Below are 21,521 nucleotides of genomic sequence, written 5' to 3' on the forward strand. Positions count from 1 at the left end.
CAGATGGAGGCTTCAGAGAGGAGGCCGCTTGATCTGCCTCCTCCCTGTTCCACCAGCGAGCATACACACACACACACTTCACACACCTCTCTTACTCAGGCTGACCTTGCCTACACAGGCTGGCATTTTATACAAGTGCATGTGTAAACATTCATGTGCGACATTTAGTTTTAATTGAATCATTTTGAGGATTTATCAAGTCAAGTCAAGTCAACTTTATTTATATAGCGCTTTTTACAATATACATTGTCTCAAAGCAACTTTACAAAATCCAGGACCAACAGATACAAAAACCCCTGTTGAGCAAGCCGAGGGCGACTGTGGCAAGGAAAAACTCCCTGAAAATTACAGGAAGAAACCTTGAGAGGAACCAGACTCAACAGGGCCCATCCTTCTTGGGTGGTCTGGAGGATACTTTAAATAAATACACGATTTACACAAATCATACAAACACAGAATTGAATGATCTAAAAGTCATACAGTGGTAATAAATAGATAAATAAACAATTAAATAATAATAATAATAGAGTTGTTATCACTCGTAGATCATTTATTATTAATGGTCTCTTTTACGTACAGTCCTAACTGAATTATTGGCATTTATTTGGTAAAGAAAACTTAAAGGTAAAAGAGGAAGAGGACAGCCAGCAACAAGATGGGTAGAATTAGAGGAATAATGAACCAGCCATTTAGAAGACCTACAACTAGAAATGCAAATTTCTTTTAACTGGTAATCGACAATCTTATTGCATTTAATTAGTGACATTAATGAGTTTATACACTGATCAGCCATAACATTAAAAGCACCTCCTTGTTTCTACACTCACTGTCCATTTTATCAGCTCCACTTACCATATAGAAGCACTTTGTAGTTCTACAATTACTGACTGTAGTCCATCTGTTTATTTACATGCTTTGTTAGCCCCCTTTCATGCTCTTCTTCAATGGTCAGGACCCCCCCAGGACCACCACAGAGCAGGTATTATTTGGGTGTTGAATCATTCTCAGCAGTACTGCAGCACTGCAGTGACACTGACATGGTGGTGGTGTGTTAGTGTGTGTTGTGCTGGTGTGTATAAGACACAGCAATGCTGATAGAGTTTTTAAACACCTCACTGTCACTGCTGGACTGAGAATAGTCCACCAACCAAAAATATCCAGCCAACCGCGCCCTGTGGGCAGTGTCCTGTGACCACCTATGAAGGTCTAGAAGATGACCAACTCAAACAGCAGCAATAGATGAGCGATCGTCTCTGACTTTACATCTACAAGGTGGACCAACTAGGTAGGAGTGTCTAATAGAGTGGACAGTGAGTGGACACGGTATTTAAAAACTCCAGCAGCGCTGCTGTGTCTGATCCACTCATACCAGCACAACACACACCAACACACCACCACCATGTCAGTGTCACTGCAGTGCTGAGAATGATCCACCACCTAAATAATACCTACTCTGTGGGGGGTCCTGACCATTGAAGAACAGGGTGAAAGTAGGCTAAAAAAGCATGCAGAGAAACAGATGGACTACAGTCAGTAATTGTAGAACTACAAAATGCTTCTATATGGTAAGTGGAGCTGATAAAATGGACAGTGAGTGTAGAAACAGGGAGGTGGTTTTAATGATTTAAGACCTCTACTGACGTGTCTTCCAAATACATTTTGTTTTTGTTTTTTATTGTGGAGGTTTTTGAACCCCAAATACACAGCCATTGTCCTCAAATCTGTGATGCATTTCATTCTTTTTTTGGGCCGGGTCAGGGTTAAAATATACTTGCAGGTTTATAAAAGCTCAGGATGTTCTAATAGGTATTATTATTCTCCCAGCAGTCTATATGGGCATTTTTGTTAATTGTCTCTGTGGTGTGTTAGTGTTTTCCACAATTGCCTCTGTAGTTTTCTCACCCTGGTAACATAGTGATGTTTTTCACACAAGGCAACCCATTAGTTGCCAAGCAGTCAAAGTAAATGTAGGTATTTTGACTGCCCTGTGCTTTTTTCCTCTAAAATACCCAGATAACCGTTCTTTCCCAGGCTGTGTCCACAGGTTGTTGGCATTAAAACTGAAATTATTACTGGACACCAAAGTGAGTGGGTTACACCAATGAAGTAAATATTTGGCAAATAATACACTCCCTACGATGTTCCCTGCAGTGGAGATCACATGCAGCAATAAATCTGAGAGATGTGTGTAGTTTTACTGATGTGTGCACACATGACGATTGTCTTGCCTTATTAAAGTAATTCTGTTCCCACAGTCGAACTCCGCCAAGCTATTGTGGCCATGATGAACAGGAAGGATGAGCTCACTGAACAGAACCTGTGAGTCTTTCATTATTTTTTGCTTTGTGAGTGTGCACACATGATCCTATATTTAATTATCAGCCTTAAGAGAAATGTCAAGTGCCAGGGCAGATAAATATAGAATGGATGACACAGTGAAGACCAGGTATATTGAAGATCACTGTGTAGTTTCTGATATTGGAAAACTAAAGTCCTCTTCACCTCTGGCATGTTTAGAAAACATGAACAAATCAGGATTTAATAAATATTCTTTATTGCTTATACCAGCTTTTTTAAAATCAAAAAATAGGTTGCAGAGATAAATAATAATAATTAAATATAATAATTTTAACATACACCTAAACACAAAATGAACTTGTACACAAACACCCCCTTGTGGAGGCTTTACGTTACATCTTGTAAACCACAGTGGGACCAATAAATTAAGTATATTTTGTTTTGTGTTCAGCTTTGATCCATTATTTGTGTTGCCTGGGTCACTTGCTAGCTTCCCGTTATTAAAAGTTTGAGGAGAAATCACCTGAGCTATTTGGAACATGAAAATGCTTAACCATGACCTCATGTTTTTGACTGGGGTATAAATATAAGGTGACACACAGGCCTTAGAGCAACTGGCGATTAAGAATGTGGTCCTGGTGTCTAAATGTTCCTACCCAGAAATGGTTTGGAATTATTGCTAGAAGAAAGAAGTAAGCCCTCACAGTTTGCCAGACATAATTGGAACTTCATCAGTGGGACCATGTTCTATGGTGACGTGAGCCTATTGAGCCTATATATGCACAATATGTAGTCAAAAGTATTTGGACATCTTACCATGACCGTGTTTGACATCCCATTTAAAAAATAAATGGTATTAAATTTGAGAGCTCCCTGTGTGATCTTTTCAGTTATTACAACCACTCTTTTGAGGAGGCTTCTCACAAGACTTGAAGTATGTTTTTGGGAATTTGTGTCCATTCAGTCAAAAGAGCTTTTGTATTTCTGGGCACTGATGTTGGTCGAGAAAGCCTCAATTTATGTTCCAGTTCATTCTAAGGCTGTTCAGTTAGGCTGAGGTCAGGGCTCTGCGCAGGACACTGGAGTTTATTTAACAGTCATGCTGTATCAGGAAGAGGCCTGTCCTAAACTGTTGCTGCACAATCCGAGACATATAGATTTTCTTATATAACTGATTTCTTACAGCTGTTAGCAACTGTTGTGGCTAAAACACATAAATGTTATAAATAGAAGGGGGTCCCAATACTTTTGTCCATATAGTATATGTTTGGTGCAGGCACAAAGACACCCATGTAGAAAAGCACCTCTCTGTAAAGCATGGTGGTGAGACTTTAAAAGGCCACGGGCAAGTCTTTCAGATACTTGTTTTCTGCAATGCGCACCTCAAAAATTGCCATTTCAGTCCACTGCTCCAAACCCCACAGAAATCTTGTGTAAATCTGAGCAAGAGTTTGATTTCTTCCTGTCTGTTCTCAAGTCTCATTGAGCATTATAAGAGAAGACTCCAAGCTATTATGTTAGTCAAATGAGGCTGCACGAAGTATTAAATAAAGGGTGCCAACAACTGGAGCACACACGGATTTGAGAAAATATGAAGACTGTATATTTTTTCTTATCTATTTTTTCTATAATTTACTTAATCATCATCTTCTAATAAAATGGAACCATTTGTTAATATAAAAAAAAAAAAAAGCCATCAGCAACAAATACTTTTGGTTGAGCGCGTAGCCACTGATGCTTCGCTGCTTTCACATCATCACATGAAAATCTTCTTTCCCTTAAAGCTTCTTTGAACCAAATACTACTCCTCCCGCCATCACTGTTTCCAACCAAAATATAAAAGTGAGTCCCTTTTTAAAGATCCCTCATAGATGTAGAGTACAAGATGCTTCACAGCCTTTGTTGGTCATATTTTTCAAGGGTTTTCAGTGTTATTGGAGGGCACTGTACCTGGATTCTATGAATCCGCGTTTCGAGTGTGTGATTTGTGTGGTTGTTATGCCTGCAGGTCTTTGCGGAGTCTGCTAGATGGAGAGATGGAGCACTCTGCTGGTCTTCGTATCGAGGTGGACAGCCTGAAGAAGAAGCTGGCTGATCTGGAGGAGAGACATGCTGCTAAAGTTCAAGCCCTTGGGAGGTAGCACATACTCGTTTTATTTTCTCTTCCTTCCTAAACAGATGTTAACAATATTGGGGGGGATATGTCTCCCCCTCAGACATATCCAGTCATGTCTGTGTAGTCGACCGGGTGATAGTGTTGCTGAGGTTTGAACCCCGGGCCTCGGCAGTACTGAGCTAGCGTATTTCATCGCTGTGCCACTTGAACGCCGCATGAGTGGTGGTTTATATCTAAAATATGGACCAACAGTGCATCAGTAAATGTTCTAGAGCGCTAGGTCTGGTAAGGAGAACATGGACAGAATCATTCATATTAAGAAATAGAACTGTACACTAGTTGTTTTTTCCCAGTTTAGTGTAGCCAATTAGTTCTCTGCTGCTGGGGATCCCAACTGCATTCAAGGAGGGTATATTTGCCTGCTCCACACCCCCTCCGACATGTGCGCAGTCCCTCGATTCCTACTTTTTTACCCGTGCCTTGGTGGATTTGCACATGAGGTTCCTCCACTTCTGCCCAGGCACCTTAGGCTGCTAACAAGGGTCCTTGCACAGCGTTTGAAGACACCACCCACTTTTTTAGTACGGTCTTTTCCCACCCAGGAGACTCGGTGACCAATTTTGTCCGCTGCAGACACTGCCTGTTGTGCTCGCCTGATGGTGCCCAGTCGACCGGTAGCAGGTTGATCTCACATGAGGCTCCTCCACTTCTGCCCAGGCGCCTCGGGCTGCTGACCAGGGTCCTCGCACAGCGTTTGAAGACCCCGCCCACTTTATTAGTCAGGTCTTTTCCCACCTAGCAGAATTGGTGGTCCGAATCTAGCAGAATTTTTTCTGCTGCAGGCACTGCCAATTGTACCCGCCTGATGGTGCCCAGCTGACCAGTAGCAGAGCTAAGATTTGAACCGGGATGTTTAGCTAGTGTGCTAGTGGAATACCCCAGCCAATTCTGTAAAACTTCTGTCTGTCTTCTTGTGGGACGTTCTGATCACTGTTCAAAATCCTCTCTGTTACACCCTGTGTCCCACAACAATGTCCATAGCTTTGTTTTTCTCTAGACCAATCATTAAAGTTGACTCAACTTGACCTAATAACATCTTAGTTGCTTCCTGAACTTCCAAGATGGCCACAGCATTCATGTCCAGAGTAAAATCTCTTCATATTTTATGTTTTTGTTGAATTACTTGAACATGAAAAGCGAGTCCCCAAATCTTTTGCTTTTCAACCTCAGTTTTTTTTATTTGGGGGCAGAGTGAGCAGTCAAGTCCATTAAAGTATCTGACTCTGAATGATATCCACTCAGATCAGTAGACACTAAAAATACGCGGCCGTTGAAGGGACAGCTTGCCTGGCTGCTTGGTGAGAGATCTCTGAAGCTGCACAGCTTTGATTCAGCCCTGCACAGTGGGCAGTGCTTAAGACGTGGGCTCTTCTCACTGCCAGGCCGACACACTCACACCTCCTCAGCCAGAACGCTGCCTGCCTCGCTGTGATGCCATACACCCCGATACAGAAAACAGGCTGACGTAGACCGGGCGTTTGGGATGAATAGAGTGGTCATGGTGTGGGTTGGTTGACCCTGGCATTTTGTTGCTGAGAGTAAAGCTGAAATTGAATCTCTTTATTTGGTTATGTTTTAATGGCAGCGCTTACATGCTGGTTGTGGCTGCTTTTTATTTCCCGTGGTGTAATGGCAACTCTCGTAGATTGCGTACAGTACGAGCAAAATCATTTTCGTCACTAGATGATCACAATCGGTGGTGTGTTTTTGATGTTTTCTCTTCACCTGCCTTAAAGATCCAACAATTAAGACATCCACACTAAATTAAGCATCATTTGGTTTTCTTTGATTTTTAGATGAATTATTTCTAATTTAGATGAATTATTTCTAATTTAAGTGAATTATTTTTTCATAAATGTGATGAGCAGGGCTGCAACCCTTAGATTAGATTAGATTCAATTTTATTGTTATTGTGCAGAGTAAACAAGTACAAAGCCAACGAAATGCAGTAGCATCTAACCAGAAGTGCAAGATTATTTACATGTATTACAGTTAAAGTGCAGAAGTGACCAGATAAGTAAAATGAGGAGACATAAGTTAGAATATTAAGCAGATGATGTTGATTTTAAACAGATAATGATGATTGTACAGTGTACAGACTAATATGTATTTACAGAGTAATGAAAGGTGACTAAAGTGGCTACATGAATGGGTAATGAATGAGAATAAATAAAGTATTTAAGTATAGCAGATAAAGACAATATATACATTAATGTTGTGCTGGTGTAAGTAGTTTAGTATTCTATTTTTTTACATTTTCACTTGTGTAAATTTATAGCATTTTTATAGTTTTAAGAAAATTCAAACATTTGAATGTTTACCAGATGTGTAAAAGTCATAATAACAGTTTTTTTGTTTTTGTAACTATTTACAAATACAGTGGTACCTTGAAACTCGACTTCAGTTGGTTCTGGGAGTGGCGTTGAGTTTAAAAGGCGTCAAGTTTTTTTCCCCATAAGGATGTATGGGAAACCTGTTCATGCATTCCATGGTCCTGTGGAACTGCATATATTTTAGGCTAATGTTAAATAATAGGACTGTTTTTGAAACTTAAACGCTGAAAACAACACAAATATAATATAAAAACACAGAAATACAGTTAAAAATCAATAAACAATACAATAAAAGCTGCACTTTACCTTTACTTCTTTATTGTTTCCTTATACTTTCGAACCGAGGAGATCAGAATCTCGGCGCTGGTGTGCTAACGGAATATCTCATAAGTACATAAACTGAACATGCTGAGTTTAAGGGTACAAATTTCTCACAGAGAGTTTCAAAGATTTTGAGTTAAGGGCAGCGGTCCCCAACCTTTTTTGCACCACGGACCGGTTTCATATAAGATATTATTTCACGTACCTGCGGGGATGGGAGGATTTAAAACAGAATAACAATACTACTCACAAATGAGCTTTTTTCGCTGCAACGAGACACTGCCCCCACCTAGTGGTGATTGGGGACAATAACACCCGTAGTGTTTTCATTGCTTATGTAGTGATCCCTATTTATTTATTCTTTTGGTGTGGCTCGGTAATAAATGACCCAGGTGGTTGGGGACCACTGGTTTAGTGGATGTTGAGTTACTTGGTACTACTGTATATTTTTATTATTCCACTAACTGTAAAGTGTACCACTGTATTAATTCGGCTTGTTGAAGGTTTTGAATATTCCTGTTTTGTGTCAACATGTTGTAGGCTTAAAATACGAAAATAAAAACAGAGCCACTACATCCGTCCACTACTTGTTGCACTGTGGGAATTACCACAGCAAACAAATCAGTCAGAGATTAAATTAAAGTATCTGAAGCTCCATACCATACTCAGCCATGTCTGTGTAGGCACCTGGTCGGCTGATAGCACAGCTGTGGAGTTTGAATCTCTGCGGTGTTGGGCTAGTGTAATAGATTTCTGCACCACCTAAGTGCCTTTTGATAATAAGCAACGTTTTACTTGAGCCTGCAAGAAGGTGCTGTCGCTTCACAGCAGGAAGGTCCTGGGTTGGATTCCCAGGTGAAGAGGTCCGGGTCCTTTCTGTATGGGGTTTGTATGTTCTCCCCGTGTCTGCATGTGTTTCCTCTGGGAGCTCCGGTTTCCTCCCACAGTCCAAAGACATGCAAGTGAGGTGAATTGGAGATACAAAATTGTCCATGACTGTGTTTGACATTAAACTTGAACTGATGAATCTTGTGTAACCAGTAACTACCTGTTCTGTCATGACTGTAACCAAAGTGTGTAAAACATGACGATAAAATCCAAAAAATATAAAAATATAAAAATAATAATAAGAGTGGTTTAGCAGCAGTATGGGTTCTTGGAACCTGTGTTTGAGACTTGCCTCTGGTTACTGTTTGAGAGAACTTTGGCATGTTTTCACTCATGTTACTGTGATTATCTCATGTGTGTGTATAATATGCCAGTAGGTGTATTTGTGGGTGGCAGTGGTAGCTCACTGGTTAAAGTACAGGAATAGTAACTGGTCACTGGTTCAAGCCCCACATCTGCCAGATTGCCACTGTTGGGCCATTGAGCAAGGCCCTTAACCCTCAATTGCTTTCAATGTACTGTATACAGTCTCAATTGTCAGTTACTTTGGATAAAGGCATCTGCTAAATGCTACAAATGTAAATTTGCTACTTTGCTACTAGGTGTAAGTGAGTGTGTAACAGGTGTGTGCCTTTTAATGGCTTGTCAGTGTTTTTGAGTAGTATCCAGATCAACTGCAACCCTGATCAGGCTGGAGCGTCTATTGAAGCTTTCAAATGTATTGAAATAAAAACAACAACAACAAATAAAACACAAAACAGATACAGAGTGTCTGCTACCCTTCTTGTTTACTACATTGCATATGAGGTAGTACTAGAGAGCACGTGTTTATGTGGAAGCTTGTCACAGTAGTCTAATACCTGACGTTGGGCCATATAGTGGCGCTCATTAGCAAAAGCAATCTTCCCGTTATGGCTTTCCGTAGCTTTAACCTTACCTCAAAGCCTTTCAGATACGCACCACTGCTCCCGCTCTGCATGCACTCCTTATTTGTTTCTATGAAATATCTGCCATGTGAGAGTTCTACCACGTACCGAGCGGCAAAAAATGGAAAAGATATATATGGCTCACCTGAGCGACAGAGAGCTCAGCGCGCTTGAGCTGTCATTTATTAGCTTTAATTAAATCGGACTGGAATTGAGCCTAGCTCTCCAGCTTCCAATAAGTACACCGAATCTTCCTTTGAGAAGGTGCAGGAACGCCTGCGGAAATCCTCTATTTCACTCAGCTATTAAAGCCGCTGAAATGTGGAGTGATAAGCGAGGAATAAAGAAAGGTTCTTTTTACAGCCCCGCAAGCCTGAATTGATTGCGTTTGATTTTTTTTTCTTTCCACCAACCAGCAGTAATCAGCCAAAGTTAGCGTAAGCACACACAGCTCACAACCTACCGGCCTCAGCCCTTGGAAATAGCCGTTCAGAAGCTCCTCCAAGTATTCAGTCAGGGTTTTTACTAGGCTGGCTGAATGACCATGTTCTTTTAGCGGTTGGGTGTTTATCTTCATTGTTTTTTTTTTTTAAGACGGAATTGTCATTAGGAACAAAGATGTCATTGTGATTGAATAAATGAATACATTAACTTCCCTCCGGCTGTTAAGCATCTTTACAGCGGCTCATTCATCCACCTATTTCATATGGCACAGTTTTATCCTGGATGCTCTTTCTGACACATTAATAGAATTTGTCCAGGCTTGAGACTGATGTGCACTCTGTTTCCCTTCCCCAGTAGCTATGTTCACCTTACACCATCCACCGTCTGTATTTGTTGGCTCAGCCCAGGATTCAAACCCCCCAGAACTCAGGCACTGCTGTTACCAGCAGCAAAGACTAAAATTGGGAACCTGATTGGTCACTGGTATGCCTGCATAGCTAAACTCATGCTTTTCAAATAAAGCTGATGCTATTAGTAGATAAGGGTAAAGTGCACAAACATGTTTTGTATATTACAATACACAGTGGTACAGTGGTAGCCTGGTGGGTAGAACTTTGGGCTATCAACTAAAAGGTTGAGAGTTTGAATCCCAGCTCTGCCATGCAGCCACTGTTGGGCCCTTAAACAAGGCCCTTAACCCTTTCTTCTCCAGGGGTGCTGTAAGGATGGCTGACCCTGTGCTCTGACCCTAACTTCCAAACAAGCTGGGATATGCAAAAAAATAATTTTGTTGTACTGTACGCCTGTATATGTGTCAAATAAAGGCATTATATTCTATTCCATACAGTGGACCCCCATTTAACGGATTTGGGATTTAACAGACAAAATCTGGAAACCAAATGTCTTTGGCCTCCGGGAGGCACGGTGGCTGAGTGGGTAGCACTGTCGCCTCACAGCAAGAAGGTCCTGGGTTCGATCCCCAGGTGGAGCGGTCTGGGTCCTTTCTGTGTGGAGTTTGCATGTTCTACCGTGTTCGCGTGGGTTTCCTCCGGGTGCTCCGGTTTCCTCCCACAGTCCAAAGACATGCATGTGAGGTGAATTGGAGATACAAAATTGTCCAGGACTGTGTTCGATATAACCTTGTGAACTGATGAACCTTGTGGAATTAGTAACTACCGTTCCTGTCATGGATGTAACCAAAGTGTAAAACATGACGTTAAAATCCTAGTAAACAAACAAACAAACTTTGGCATCCAGGTCCTTTCTGTGTGGAGTTTGCATGTTCTCCCCATGTCCGTGTGGGTTTCCTGCGGGTGCTCCGGTTTCCTCCCACAGTCCAAAGACATGCAAGTGAGGTGAATTGGAGATACTAAATTGTCTAAGACTGTGTTCGATATAACCTTGTGAACTGATGAATCTTGTGTAATGAGTAACTACTCTTTCTTTAATGAATGTAACCAAAGTGTGTAAAACACTGGGCCAGTGATAGCTCAGTGGTTAAGGTACTGGACTAGTAAACACAAGGTTGCCGGTTCAAGCCCCGCCACCACCAAGTTGCCACTGTTGGGTCCCTGAGCAAGGCCCTTAACCCTCAATTGCTCATTGTGTTCAGCTCATTGTGTAAGTCGCTTTGGATAAAAGCGTCTGCTAAATGCTGAAAATGTAAATGTAAAACATGACGTTAAAATCCTAATAAACAAACAAACAAACACCTATCATATATGGTTATACGGGTGTCAGTACTTTCAAAGTTTGGCAGTTGATTTTAATGTGTTGTTTATGTGCTCCGAGTTCTTCAGATATTGAATTCCTGTCTGTTTTGCAGGGAAAACGAAGTGCTGAAAGTCCAGTTGAAGAAGTATGTGGGTGCTGTCCAAATGCTGAGAGAAGGGAACCAGAACATCGACTGTAAGTCCCAATCGATTTACTCAATAGCAAGAATTGCCTGACATCTTAAAGCCGTGGAGCTCCTGCTGGTGTCTGTCCGTGTAACGTAGAACGAAGCATCGGAGCAGAAATTTCATTTTCATTAGCCTAGTTTCTGAGCATGCAAACTTTCTAACCTGTCCTCAGGGTTTCTTTTAATAAAAGTCGGCCTGCTGTAGGATGAAAACATGCTGTGCAAAGAGTATTCGGATAAGCTTTATCCAAGCCAAATAAGGCCAACCCAGAATATTTCAGGTTGTGAGGGTGTGTGTGTGTGTGTTGGGGTGGATTGGTGAGAATCGCTAATCACGTTTTGGAAGAAAGAGGTAGCTGTCTGTGGTAGGGATGTAACGATTCACCACAAGACGGTTAATAACCGATTAAAAAATTCCACAATTCAAATCGATTTTGTTTATGCATTTTCTCCCCTTTTTCTCCCTTTTAGCTCATCCAATTGCCAGATTGCTTCATGCTTCCTCTCCACCAATGCAGATCCCCGCTCTGATTGAGGAGAACGAAGCTAACCCATGCCCCCTCCGACACGTGGGCAGCATGCCGTATGCATCTTATCACCTACACTTTGACGAGTGCAGTGCAGCTCAGCGTTGTGTACGGAGAGACACACCCTGACAGCACTCTTTTCTCATCTCTGTGCAGGCACCATCAATCAGCCAGCAGAGGTCGTAATCGCACCAGTCATGGGAGAGAGACCCCATCTGGCTTAGTCCCGCCCATATCTGAACAACAGGCCAATCGTTGCAGGCAGAGCTGAGATTCGATACGATGTATTTGAGATCCCAGCTCAGGTTCCAGCGTGTGTTTTTACCGCTGCGCCACCTGAGCAGCCACCCGATTCGAATCAATTTGACATGTAAAATAAATCGATATTCACTTTAAACAGCAGAGGTCACTGGCGCTATACACCTCGCCTGGTTGACGTCACTGGCGCTATACGCCTGGTTGCCAAATTCGGGGTTTTTCAGCCAAATTGGGCTTAATTCAAAATTGTTTTGCATAGTTTGTACTAGAGATGCATGAGTATTAGCCCGATACCGCGCTCATTAACTCGTACTCGTACTCGCAAACGAGGCTCCGATACTAAACATCCGATACCTTGTGCCTAGTGCACGTTGCTGCGTTAACGCAGGGATTTTCAACCTGCAGTGCTTGTCTCGGGGGGGCGCGAGTGCCTGACGGGGGGGGGGTGCTGACATTGCGAGATTTTTTTACTTCTAAAACTAAAGCAATTAATTTTTCACCCACGGGAGACAGATTGAATTATTCTCACTGACCACGCTCACACGCACGTTTAATGTTATTTAGTGTCGTTTGAAAAAAACAACAAACCTTCAAAATAGAGCTAACAGCGAAGATAACCGGTTACAAAAGCAGCGACCGCTGTTATAGGACGTGTTTGTGTTCAATACTCTGTTCACAGTGTCGATACAAGTGATTCAGGAGTCGACTCATTTTAAGCGCAGTTTCTTTTCTCAGTCATCTCTCCGTGTTTACTGTTATAATGAATGGTGCGGTTGTAAATAAACACCAAATACTACAGAACATTTTGTGTGACTCGCTTACATTATAAAGCTCAGGCTTAATTATACTGGTTATTACCACAGAGCGGGAGCCGACTCAGAGTCGTTTACGATTTACCGAGGTGAACCACGAATGTATGTGCTGATAGAATCGGCTCAGATGGGATCGGACTGTATTATCCTTTTAAAGTAAATATTTCAATCAGCAGAATCGCATCGCATGTATGATGTGCACAACGTTAATTACGTGCGTTTATTAATGAACGTTAACGTTAGCTTGTCAGAAGCTTTCTCAATGATGTCTGTGCGGTGTTTTTTTTTTTTTTTAATTAGTGAAGGCAACCCAAGCAACTACACTATTCCATAATGCTCCAGATTGCATCATTCTAAATAGGTATCGGTATCGGCGAGTACAAAAATACATGTACTTGTACTCGTACTCGTACTCGGTTGGGAAAAAATGGTATCGATGTATCCCTAGTTTGTACCTACCTCAGAAATAAAAGGGCATTCATTATTTACATAAATAAAAGATAACCACAAATACAGTATATATATATATTTTTTTAAAGAGACATAATACAAGGAAACTTTGTCATAATTTGTCTTCAATTTCAGTTTAAAAAATCGTATCGTGAACCCAGTACGGTGAATCGTATCGCATCGTGGGTAGAGTGTATCGTTACATCCCTAATCTGTGGAGCACGTGGAATGATTCTTCTTTGACTCTCTCTTCATTCCTTGACCATCTTGGCAGGCTCTGAAAGTGTGGAACAGAGCGGTACGATTGCCTTATAACACTTTTTTATGACTGAAGCTCTCGACATGCTTTATTGTTTCTGTGATCGAGCAGAACTAGAACCGTCGGGGTTTAAATCATTATAAAACAGACTGAATGGGAGTCTTGTGCTAATCCCAAAGTCTTGCATAGGTTCTTTGCCTTTAGCATCTCATTAGATCAGCCTCTCATGATTAGCAATTGTGTAGCTCTAATAGCCACGACGTGCGACGGCTCATCAGCGTCACAGCCTGCCTCGGCTCTTCCTCTCCGGTCTGAACATCATCGTCAGTGGAAGGTTTGTGTGCTGCCTTGCGTGAACGTGTGACCCCACAGGGAGGTGAGCCAGAGACGGGCCCCAGTCAGACGTCTAATAACGACCCTTTAGCTGTGGCTGGCAGCACAGTGTAGCAGGCAGCGGAACACCGAGCGGCACTTCTGATGTAAATCTGCCTGGGTACCACATTGTGTTTCTCTGCTTCTTCTCTCTGTTCGTACAGCTCTCGTATGTCAGATTGTTCCCTCCCTCAAGGCTGCTGCGCTAATGATTCGCCTCACTGTACTCGCGCTTTGATGTTGAGTAGCAGTTCAGAAGGGATGATGGGAAACAGGAAATTGACACACGAGCCCATAAGAAAGTCTTTTCATGTCCTGTCAGAGTGTAAGAACCGAAGCTCAACTTTCTTGAACATGAAATCATGAGTAGGGCGGTCCATGACATGTTTTGAATGTCAGTGATGCCTGCTCAGTGTTGAGCTGTCTCCTGCAGCACCACATCTGAGTCTTATTGTTATTTAAATGTATCGCCTTACAAGCATAAGCTTTTGCATCACAGAAGGCTAATTTACAGAAGGCGCCTCCACAAGCATGACACAGCTGAGATTTGGAGTCTGATCTCAGGGTCGGTGGACTTCACTCAATTACAGCGCTGCACCACTCGAGCCAGTCATTCAGTTGTGAATATTTCTGGTATCTGCATGTAGCAGCCAGTGAACTGTCAGGCAGGTCTCCAACAGCTGAAGAGATTTGTGAATAAACTCAGACTGGTCACAAAATAACCTATAAAATGTCGCTATTGAATGTTTTAGAATACATAGAAACTAAATCCAAAAAGAATCAAGAAAAGAACAGAAACTGGTAATAGATGTAATTATTTAGATTGTCCACCATCCAAAATATTACAATAAAATGACTTCAGCAGAGGAGTTTGTTTGTTTGTTTATTAGGACTTTAACATCATGTTTTACACTCTTTGGTTACATTCATGACAGGAAATGGTAGTTACTCGTTACACAAGGTTCATTACTTTTTAAGGTTATATCGAATACAGTCCTGGACAATTTTGTATCTCCAATTCACCTCACCTGCATGTCTTTGGACTGTGGGAGGAAACCAGAGCACCTGGGGGAAACCCACACAGACACGGGGAGAACATGCAAACGCCACACAGAAAGGACCCGGACCACCCCACCTGGAGATCGAACCCAGGACCTTCTTGCTGTGAGGCGACAGTGCTACCCACTTAGCCACCGTGCCGCCCTCAGCAGAGAAGAAAAGCAGCTCAAACAGTTATTCAGAAACAGCTGGGGTGGCACAGTGACTCGGTGGGTAATACTGTTGTCTCAGAGCAAGAATGTCCTGGGTTCAATTCCCAGGTGGAGCAGTTCCGTGTCTGCATGGGTTTCCTCCCACAGTCCAAAGACATGCAAGTGAGGTGAACTGGAGATACAAAATTGTCCATGACTGTGTTTGACATTAAAAACTTGTACTGATGAATTTTGTATAACTAGTAACTACCTGTCCTGTCATGAAGTGTGTCCTACCAAAGTGTGTAAAACATTAAAATCCCAATAAATAAACATGTAAACATTCAGAAACAACTGTGATTAAGATCATATTAAAATGTTTTTACCAACAGCAGTCCTTTTAATAAAGGATTTCCGGCTATGTCGGCCCATGAACTTTTTTTTTTAATATATCTTTGTTTATGCATTGTGTTTCCCCTTGTTCTCCCTTTTAGTGCGTCCAGTTGCCCGATTGCATCATGCTTTCTTTCCACCAACAGTATGCGGGAGCGGGTAGTGTCTCTGAATACGTAGTTTTCATTAAACAGTATGCAACCTACCGCTTGGTACTGTTCAAGTATGCGATTTCGGACGCAGCCCTCGTAGGTAGGTGGTACGTGTCAAAGTAACATCCACGTGGATGGCAGGACCCAAGGTTTCCAAGCAGAACATTGTCCAAAGCATCACACTGCCTCCGCCGGCTTGCCTTCTTCCCATAGTGCATCCTGGTGCCATGTGTTTTCCTGCTTTTTTGAGGATCAACTTCGAGGATAAAATGTTCACCTGCTGCCTAATATATCCCACCCACTAACAGGTGCCGTGATGAAGAGATAATCAGTGTTATTCACTTCACCTGTCAGTGGTCATAATATTATGCCTGGTCAGTGTATATGATAATTAGTTAAGTAATCTAATGTGTGCTACTGTTTTAATCTGTTTCTGTACTTCAGTACAGTCATGTTAGAAAATGCCCATCACTAGTTTGAATCTAAGACATTTTAAATATAAGATGGGTGGCACTGATACCGTTTTCTAAATGAGCAAAGTTCCTCTAAGAAATAATGACTGCCCATTTCAGGATTTATAGATGTATTAATTTTAGGAAATGTTTTTGTAGCGGCTGATTGAATCGTACACACACACACATCGGTTCACTACTCCGGATAATAAAAATGACTGAACACCCACTAGTTGCTCATCCTGTCAGTGTCAGGCTTAATGAATCAGTGAGGACCATTATTCACCGACCCAGCTGGAAAAAGCGTTAATAATTTCATCTTTCAAATCCGTCACGCGCCTGCTCGTATTTCCGTATCCCTGCCACCCTGCTCAGGGTAACCAGTTTGTTCCACTCCAGGCTGCGCGTGAGTCTGCGTTATGGCATAGAATGCAAATCCTCATGTTTACTTTGACTAATAAGGACCTCTAATGAGGGAGTGCGAGTGAGGCTGCACTTTATTTAGCAAAAAGGACCTGAGAGAGCGTGAATGTGGGGCCAGGTGGTCCGCCGTCACCTGTTAACCAGCAGTGTTAATTAGCATTTTAATCATCACCTGTGGGTTAAACCGGTTTTGGCAGCCTCGGTTCTGCTTCGACAGCTATACTTCAGGTTCTGCACATGGGCCCGGTGCTTAAGCCGAGCCCTTCGGTACGAAGCACCTGCCCGGCTCCTGTCGCCCGCGGTTATTTTTCATTAACTCCGTCAATCCTCCGACACCTCCACAGGTGCTGCCCTGTACACGAGCACCAAGCTCTGGACTCTCAGGTTCTCGTGGAGATGGTAGCACTCAAGACCTTCACTCACTCCACATCAGTCACAGTGTGACAGCGGCGTGTGATTTGTGATTCGCTCTGTCAGACAGTGAGCGGACGGAGAGAAAACAAGCAGCTAGTGCACGGGGAGAATATCTCTCCATCGTCACTCTGGAGACCTTGTCCTCAAATCCTCCGAATTATCAGTGATTTAATGCTTAACTGGGTTCTCTCATAAAGGCTGAAGTTTAATCCAGCATGAAGAGCGATAAATAATCAGACATCAGAGGGAATTTTTAGTCCGTGTTTGTGGTTAAGTTTTGTTACGTCCTCCGAGTCACTTTGAGCCTCGTAGATCTTCACGGGGACGGAAAACTGAAATTAGAGGAGCAGCTGTCGACTCGGCATGCCTGCTGTTTATCTGATGTCAGTTTGATGAAAGAGGACTTCAGAGTCTCGCTGCACGCCGAGGTCTTCTTATGATTCTCGGCAGGTGAGCAGGCGGACACTCAGCAGCGGGGCAGCACCACACCGCCACTTTAATCAAAGAGCTGCGGTCTGCCTATCCTGTACATCACCGTGATGTAGAATCACACGCTGCTACTGAATCAGAAGAAGATCCCACCGCCGTTCTTTTACACTTTTTCTCAGTCATGTTAATAAGATTAATGATGCGTCTATAAAGTCTTTGACGGTCAATGTTTCGGTTTCTCAACATCCCAGTGTTGCTTTTGCGGCTGGGTTTCCATTCAAAATACGGCTTCAATCTTTTCCTTCTGTTCACTGACGAATCCTGTTTTCTACGCTACGATCAGGGCCGGCTTTAGCATATCTGGCACCCTAAGCAAGAGTCCCCATTTAAGTCAAGCATGCTGATCATTTGCATCCCTTTTACCGCCACAGTTTACTCCTGGTATTGCACTATACACTGATCAGCCATAACATTAAAACCTCCTCATTTCTACACTCACTGTCCATTTTATTAGCTTCACTTTGTAGTTCTACAATTACTGACTATTGTCCATCTATTTCTGTACATACTTTGTTAGCCCCCTTTCATGCTGTTCTTCAATGGTCAGGACCCCCACAGGACCACCACAGAGCAGGTATTATTTGGGTGGTGGATCATTCTCAGCACTGCAGTGACACTGACATGGTGGTGGTGTGTTAGTGTGTGTTGTGCTGGTAGGAGTGGATCAGACACAGCAGCGCTGATGGAGTTTTTAAACACAGTGCCCTGTTGGCAGCGTCCTGTGACCACTGATGAAGGTCTAGAAGATGACCAACTCAAACAGCAGCAATAGATGAGCGATCGGACCAACAACATGGGAGTGTCTAATGAGTAGACAGTGAGTGGACACAGTATTTAAAAACTCCAGCAGCGCTGCTGTGTCTGATCCACTCATACCAGCACAACACACACTAACACACCACCACCATGTCAGTGTCACTGCAGTGCTGAGAATGATCCACCACCCAAATAATACCTGCTCTGTGGCGGTCCTGTGGAGGTCCTGACCATTGAAAAACAGCATTAAAGGGGGCTAACAAAGCATGCAGAGAAACAGATGGACTACAGTCAGTAATTGTAGAGCTACAAAGTGCTTCTATATGGTAAGTGGAGCTGATGAAATGGACAGTGAGTGTAGAAACAAGGAGGTGGTTTTAATGTTATGGCTGATCGGTGTTACATACAGTGTATCACAAAAGTGAGTACACCCCTCACATTTCTGCAGATATTTAAGTATATCTTTTCATGGGACAACACTGACAAAATGACACTTTGACACAATGAAAAGTAGTCTGTGTGCAGCTTATATAACAGTGTAAATTTATTCTTCCCTCAAAATAACTCAATATACAGCCATTAATGTCTAAACCACTGGCAACAAAAGTGAGTACACCCCTAAGAGACTACACCCCTAAATGTCCAAATTGAGCACTGCTTGTCATTTTCCCTCCAAAATGTCATGTGATTTGTTAGTGTTACTAGGTCTCAGGTGTGCATAGGTAGCAGGTGTGTTCAATTTAGTAGTACAGCTCTCACACTCTCTCATACTGGTCACTGAAAGTTCCAACATGGCACCTCATGGCAAAGAACTCTCTGAGGATCTTAAAAGACGAATTGTTGCGCTACATGAAGATGGCCAAGGCTACAAGAAGATTGCCAACACCCTGAAAGTGAGCTGCAGCACAGTGGCCAAGATCATCCAGCGTTTTAAAAAAACAGGGTCCACTCAGTTGGTCGTCCAAAGAAGCTGAGTGCACGTGCTCAGCGTCACATCCAACTGCTGTCTTTGAAAGATAGGCACAGGAGTGCTGTCAGCATTGCTGCAGAGATTGAAAAGGTGGGGGGTCAGCCTGTCAGTGCTCAGACCATACGCCGCACACTACATCAAATTGGTCTGCATTGCTGTCACCCCAGAAGGAAGCCTCTTCTGAAGTCTCTACACAAGAAAGCCCGCAAACAGTTTGCTGAAGACATGTCAACAAAGGACATGGATTACTGGAACCATGTCCTATGGTCTGATGAGACCAAGATTAATTTGTTTGGGTCAGATGGTCTCAAGCATGTGTGGTGGCAATCAGGTGAGGAGTACAAAGATAAGTGTGTCATGCCTACAGTCAAGCATGGTGGTGGGAATGCCATGGTCTGGGGCTGCATGAGTGCAGCAGGTGTTGGGGAGTTACATTTCATTGAGGGACACATGAACTCCAATATGTACTGTGAAATACTGAAGCAGAGCATGATCCCCTCCCTCCGGAAACTGGGTCGCAGGGCAGTGTTCCAGCATGATAATGACCCCAAACACACCTCTAAGACGACCACTGCTTTATTGAAGAGGCTGAGGGTAAAGGTGATGGACTGGCCAAGCATGTCTCCAGACCTAAACCCAATAGAACATCTTTGGGGCATCCTCAAGCGGAAGGTGGAGGAGCGCAAAGTCTCGAATATCCGCCAGCTCCGTGATGTCGTCATGGAGGAGTGGAAAAGCATTCCAGTGGCAACCTGTGAAGCTCTGGTAAACTCCATGCCCAGGAGAGTTAAGGCAGTTCTGGGAAATAATGGTGGCCACACAAAATATTGACACTTCAGGAACTTTCACTAAGGGGTGTACTCACTTTTGTTGCCGGTGGTTTAGACATTAATGGCTGTATATTGAGTTATTTTGAGGGAAGAATAAATTTACACTGTTATATAAGCTGCACACAGACTACTTTTCATTGTGTCAAAGTGTCATTTTGTCAGTGTTGTCCCATGAAAAGATATACTTAAATATCTGCAGAAATGTGAGGGGTGTACTCACTTTTGTGATACACTGTATATAAATCGAGAAGAAATTGGGAACACACTATTTATATACTGGTCTTCAGTACAGGGACATTTTTTTCAGAATTCAGACCTCAGCCCTGAAAGCCTAGTGCTGTTTTCCTGCTAGCTGACCTCCTTACCCCAGAGCGTAGTGGCATTTTTCTGTGCTCAGACACTGATGTCTGTGAGTGTGATATAGCACTGCAGATGGTCGCTGGTTGGCCTCGGTTTTTCTGGAGATGAGGAGAAATTCTTCTTTTCCTGACAGCAGCGTTTGAATGATTTTACATTCTCCTTTGTGCTCATCATATGAGCGTACAGCATAAATTTAGCTGGTCGTAGGAGCCGTCGGAGCAGCTGTCTGTACCAGCTGAGCTCTTCTCATAAACGTTTTAAACCGGGGCTGCTCTCTCCATTACTCCGGAAAAGAACGAGTTCGGCCTCATTTGACAGCCGGCCTCTTAGAATCGTGTTCTCGTAGATTTTATGCTTTTTCTAATCTTTTGATTTGGTAAAGCACCGGAACGTATCGCAGTAAAAATTCACCTTGACGACATGCACGAGTGAATCCGTGTCCTGATGGTTTGTGGACTGTGTTGCTTTTATATGATGGCAGTTTGAGACACATATTACTTGAAAGATCACGTTTTGCTAATGGTAATGTCTGTTAGAAATGGAAAAGCTGTGCGTTTGATGACATCCTGAGTAAAGTCATCGTCGCAGCACATTAGACTATCAGCTCATTGTGAGTGGTGTCACTGTAATAGCAGGAGAAGCCAAATTGTAATCAGGTTCCTGCTTGATTAAATTAGATATGCATGTTGGAGCTTATTTATGTGGGTTTGCATGCATGTCTAAGGAAGAGATGTGCTTAATGCCCTGCAGCGGAATGCCCTCCCCACAACCTTCAAAGCTTCCTGCACACTCATAATTGCGCTGGCAAAATGAATAAATCACTGGTGACGGCTTAAATTAGTTGGAAACATAGAAAGTTGTATCATCAACTATAAAATCACCACAGAGTAAACACGTAATCTTATGCTATTAGGCCAAAAGTATGTGGACAATACTACTAATTATTGAACTGATTTTTTTGTTCAATAATGCAGTGATGTTGAGGTCACAGAACCATGACCTCAACATCACCAAAGGGATGAATGCAAATGCTGATTGCAAACTTTTGGAAGGGGGACAGACAGACAGACAGACATGGACGGACGGACAGACGGGCAGACAGACAAATGGACAGATAGATAGACAGAC

The 21,521-nt window shown here is 42.8% G+C and overlaps 1 protein-coding gene across 2 annotated transcripts in view; it reads left to right on the plus strand.

The window, feature by feature from the left end:
* snx29 (sorting nexin 29) overlaps nt 1-21,521 on the plus strand; it is a 173,794-nt gene that overhangs the window by 16,868 nt on the left and 135,405 nt on the right. For both annotated transcript variants that reach the window (XM_063003152.1, XM_063003153.1), the window contains exons 12-14: nt 2,256-2,319; nt 4,307-4,435; nt 11,212-11,294. In XM_063003152.1, the coding sequence (XP_062859222.1) occupies nt 2,256-2,319; nt 4,307-4,435; nt 11,212-11,294 (276 nt within the window). The remainder of the gene's footprint in view (nt 1-2,255; nt 2,320-4,306; nt 4,436-11,211; nt 11,295-21,521) is intronic.

This window comes from Trichomycterus rosablanca, chromosome 10 (genome assembly GCF_030014385.1).
Source record: "Trichomycterus rosablanca isolate fTriRos1 chromosome 10, fTriRos1.hap1, whole genome shotgun sequence".
Lineage (NCBI taxonomy): Eukaryota > Metazoa > Chordata > Actinopteri > Siluriformes > Trichomycteridae > Trichomycterus > Trichomycterus rosablanca.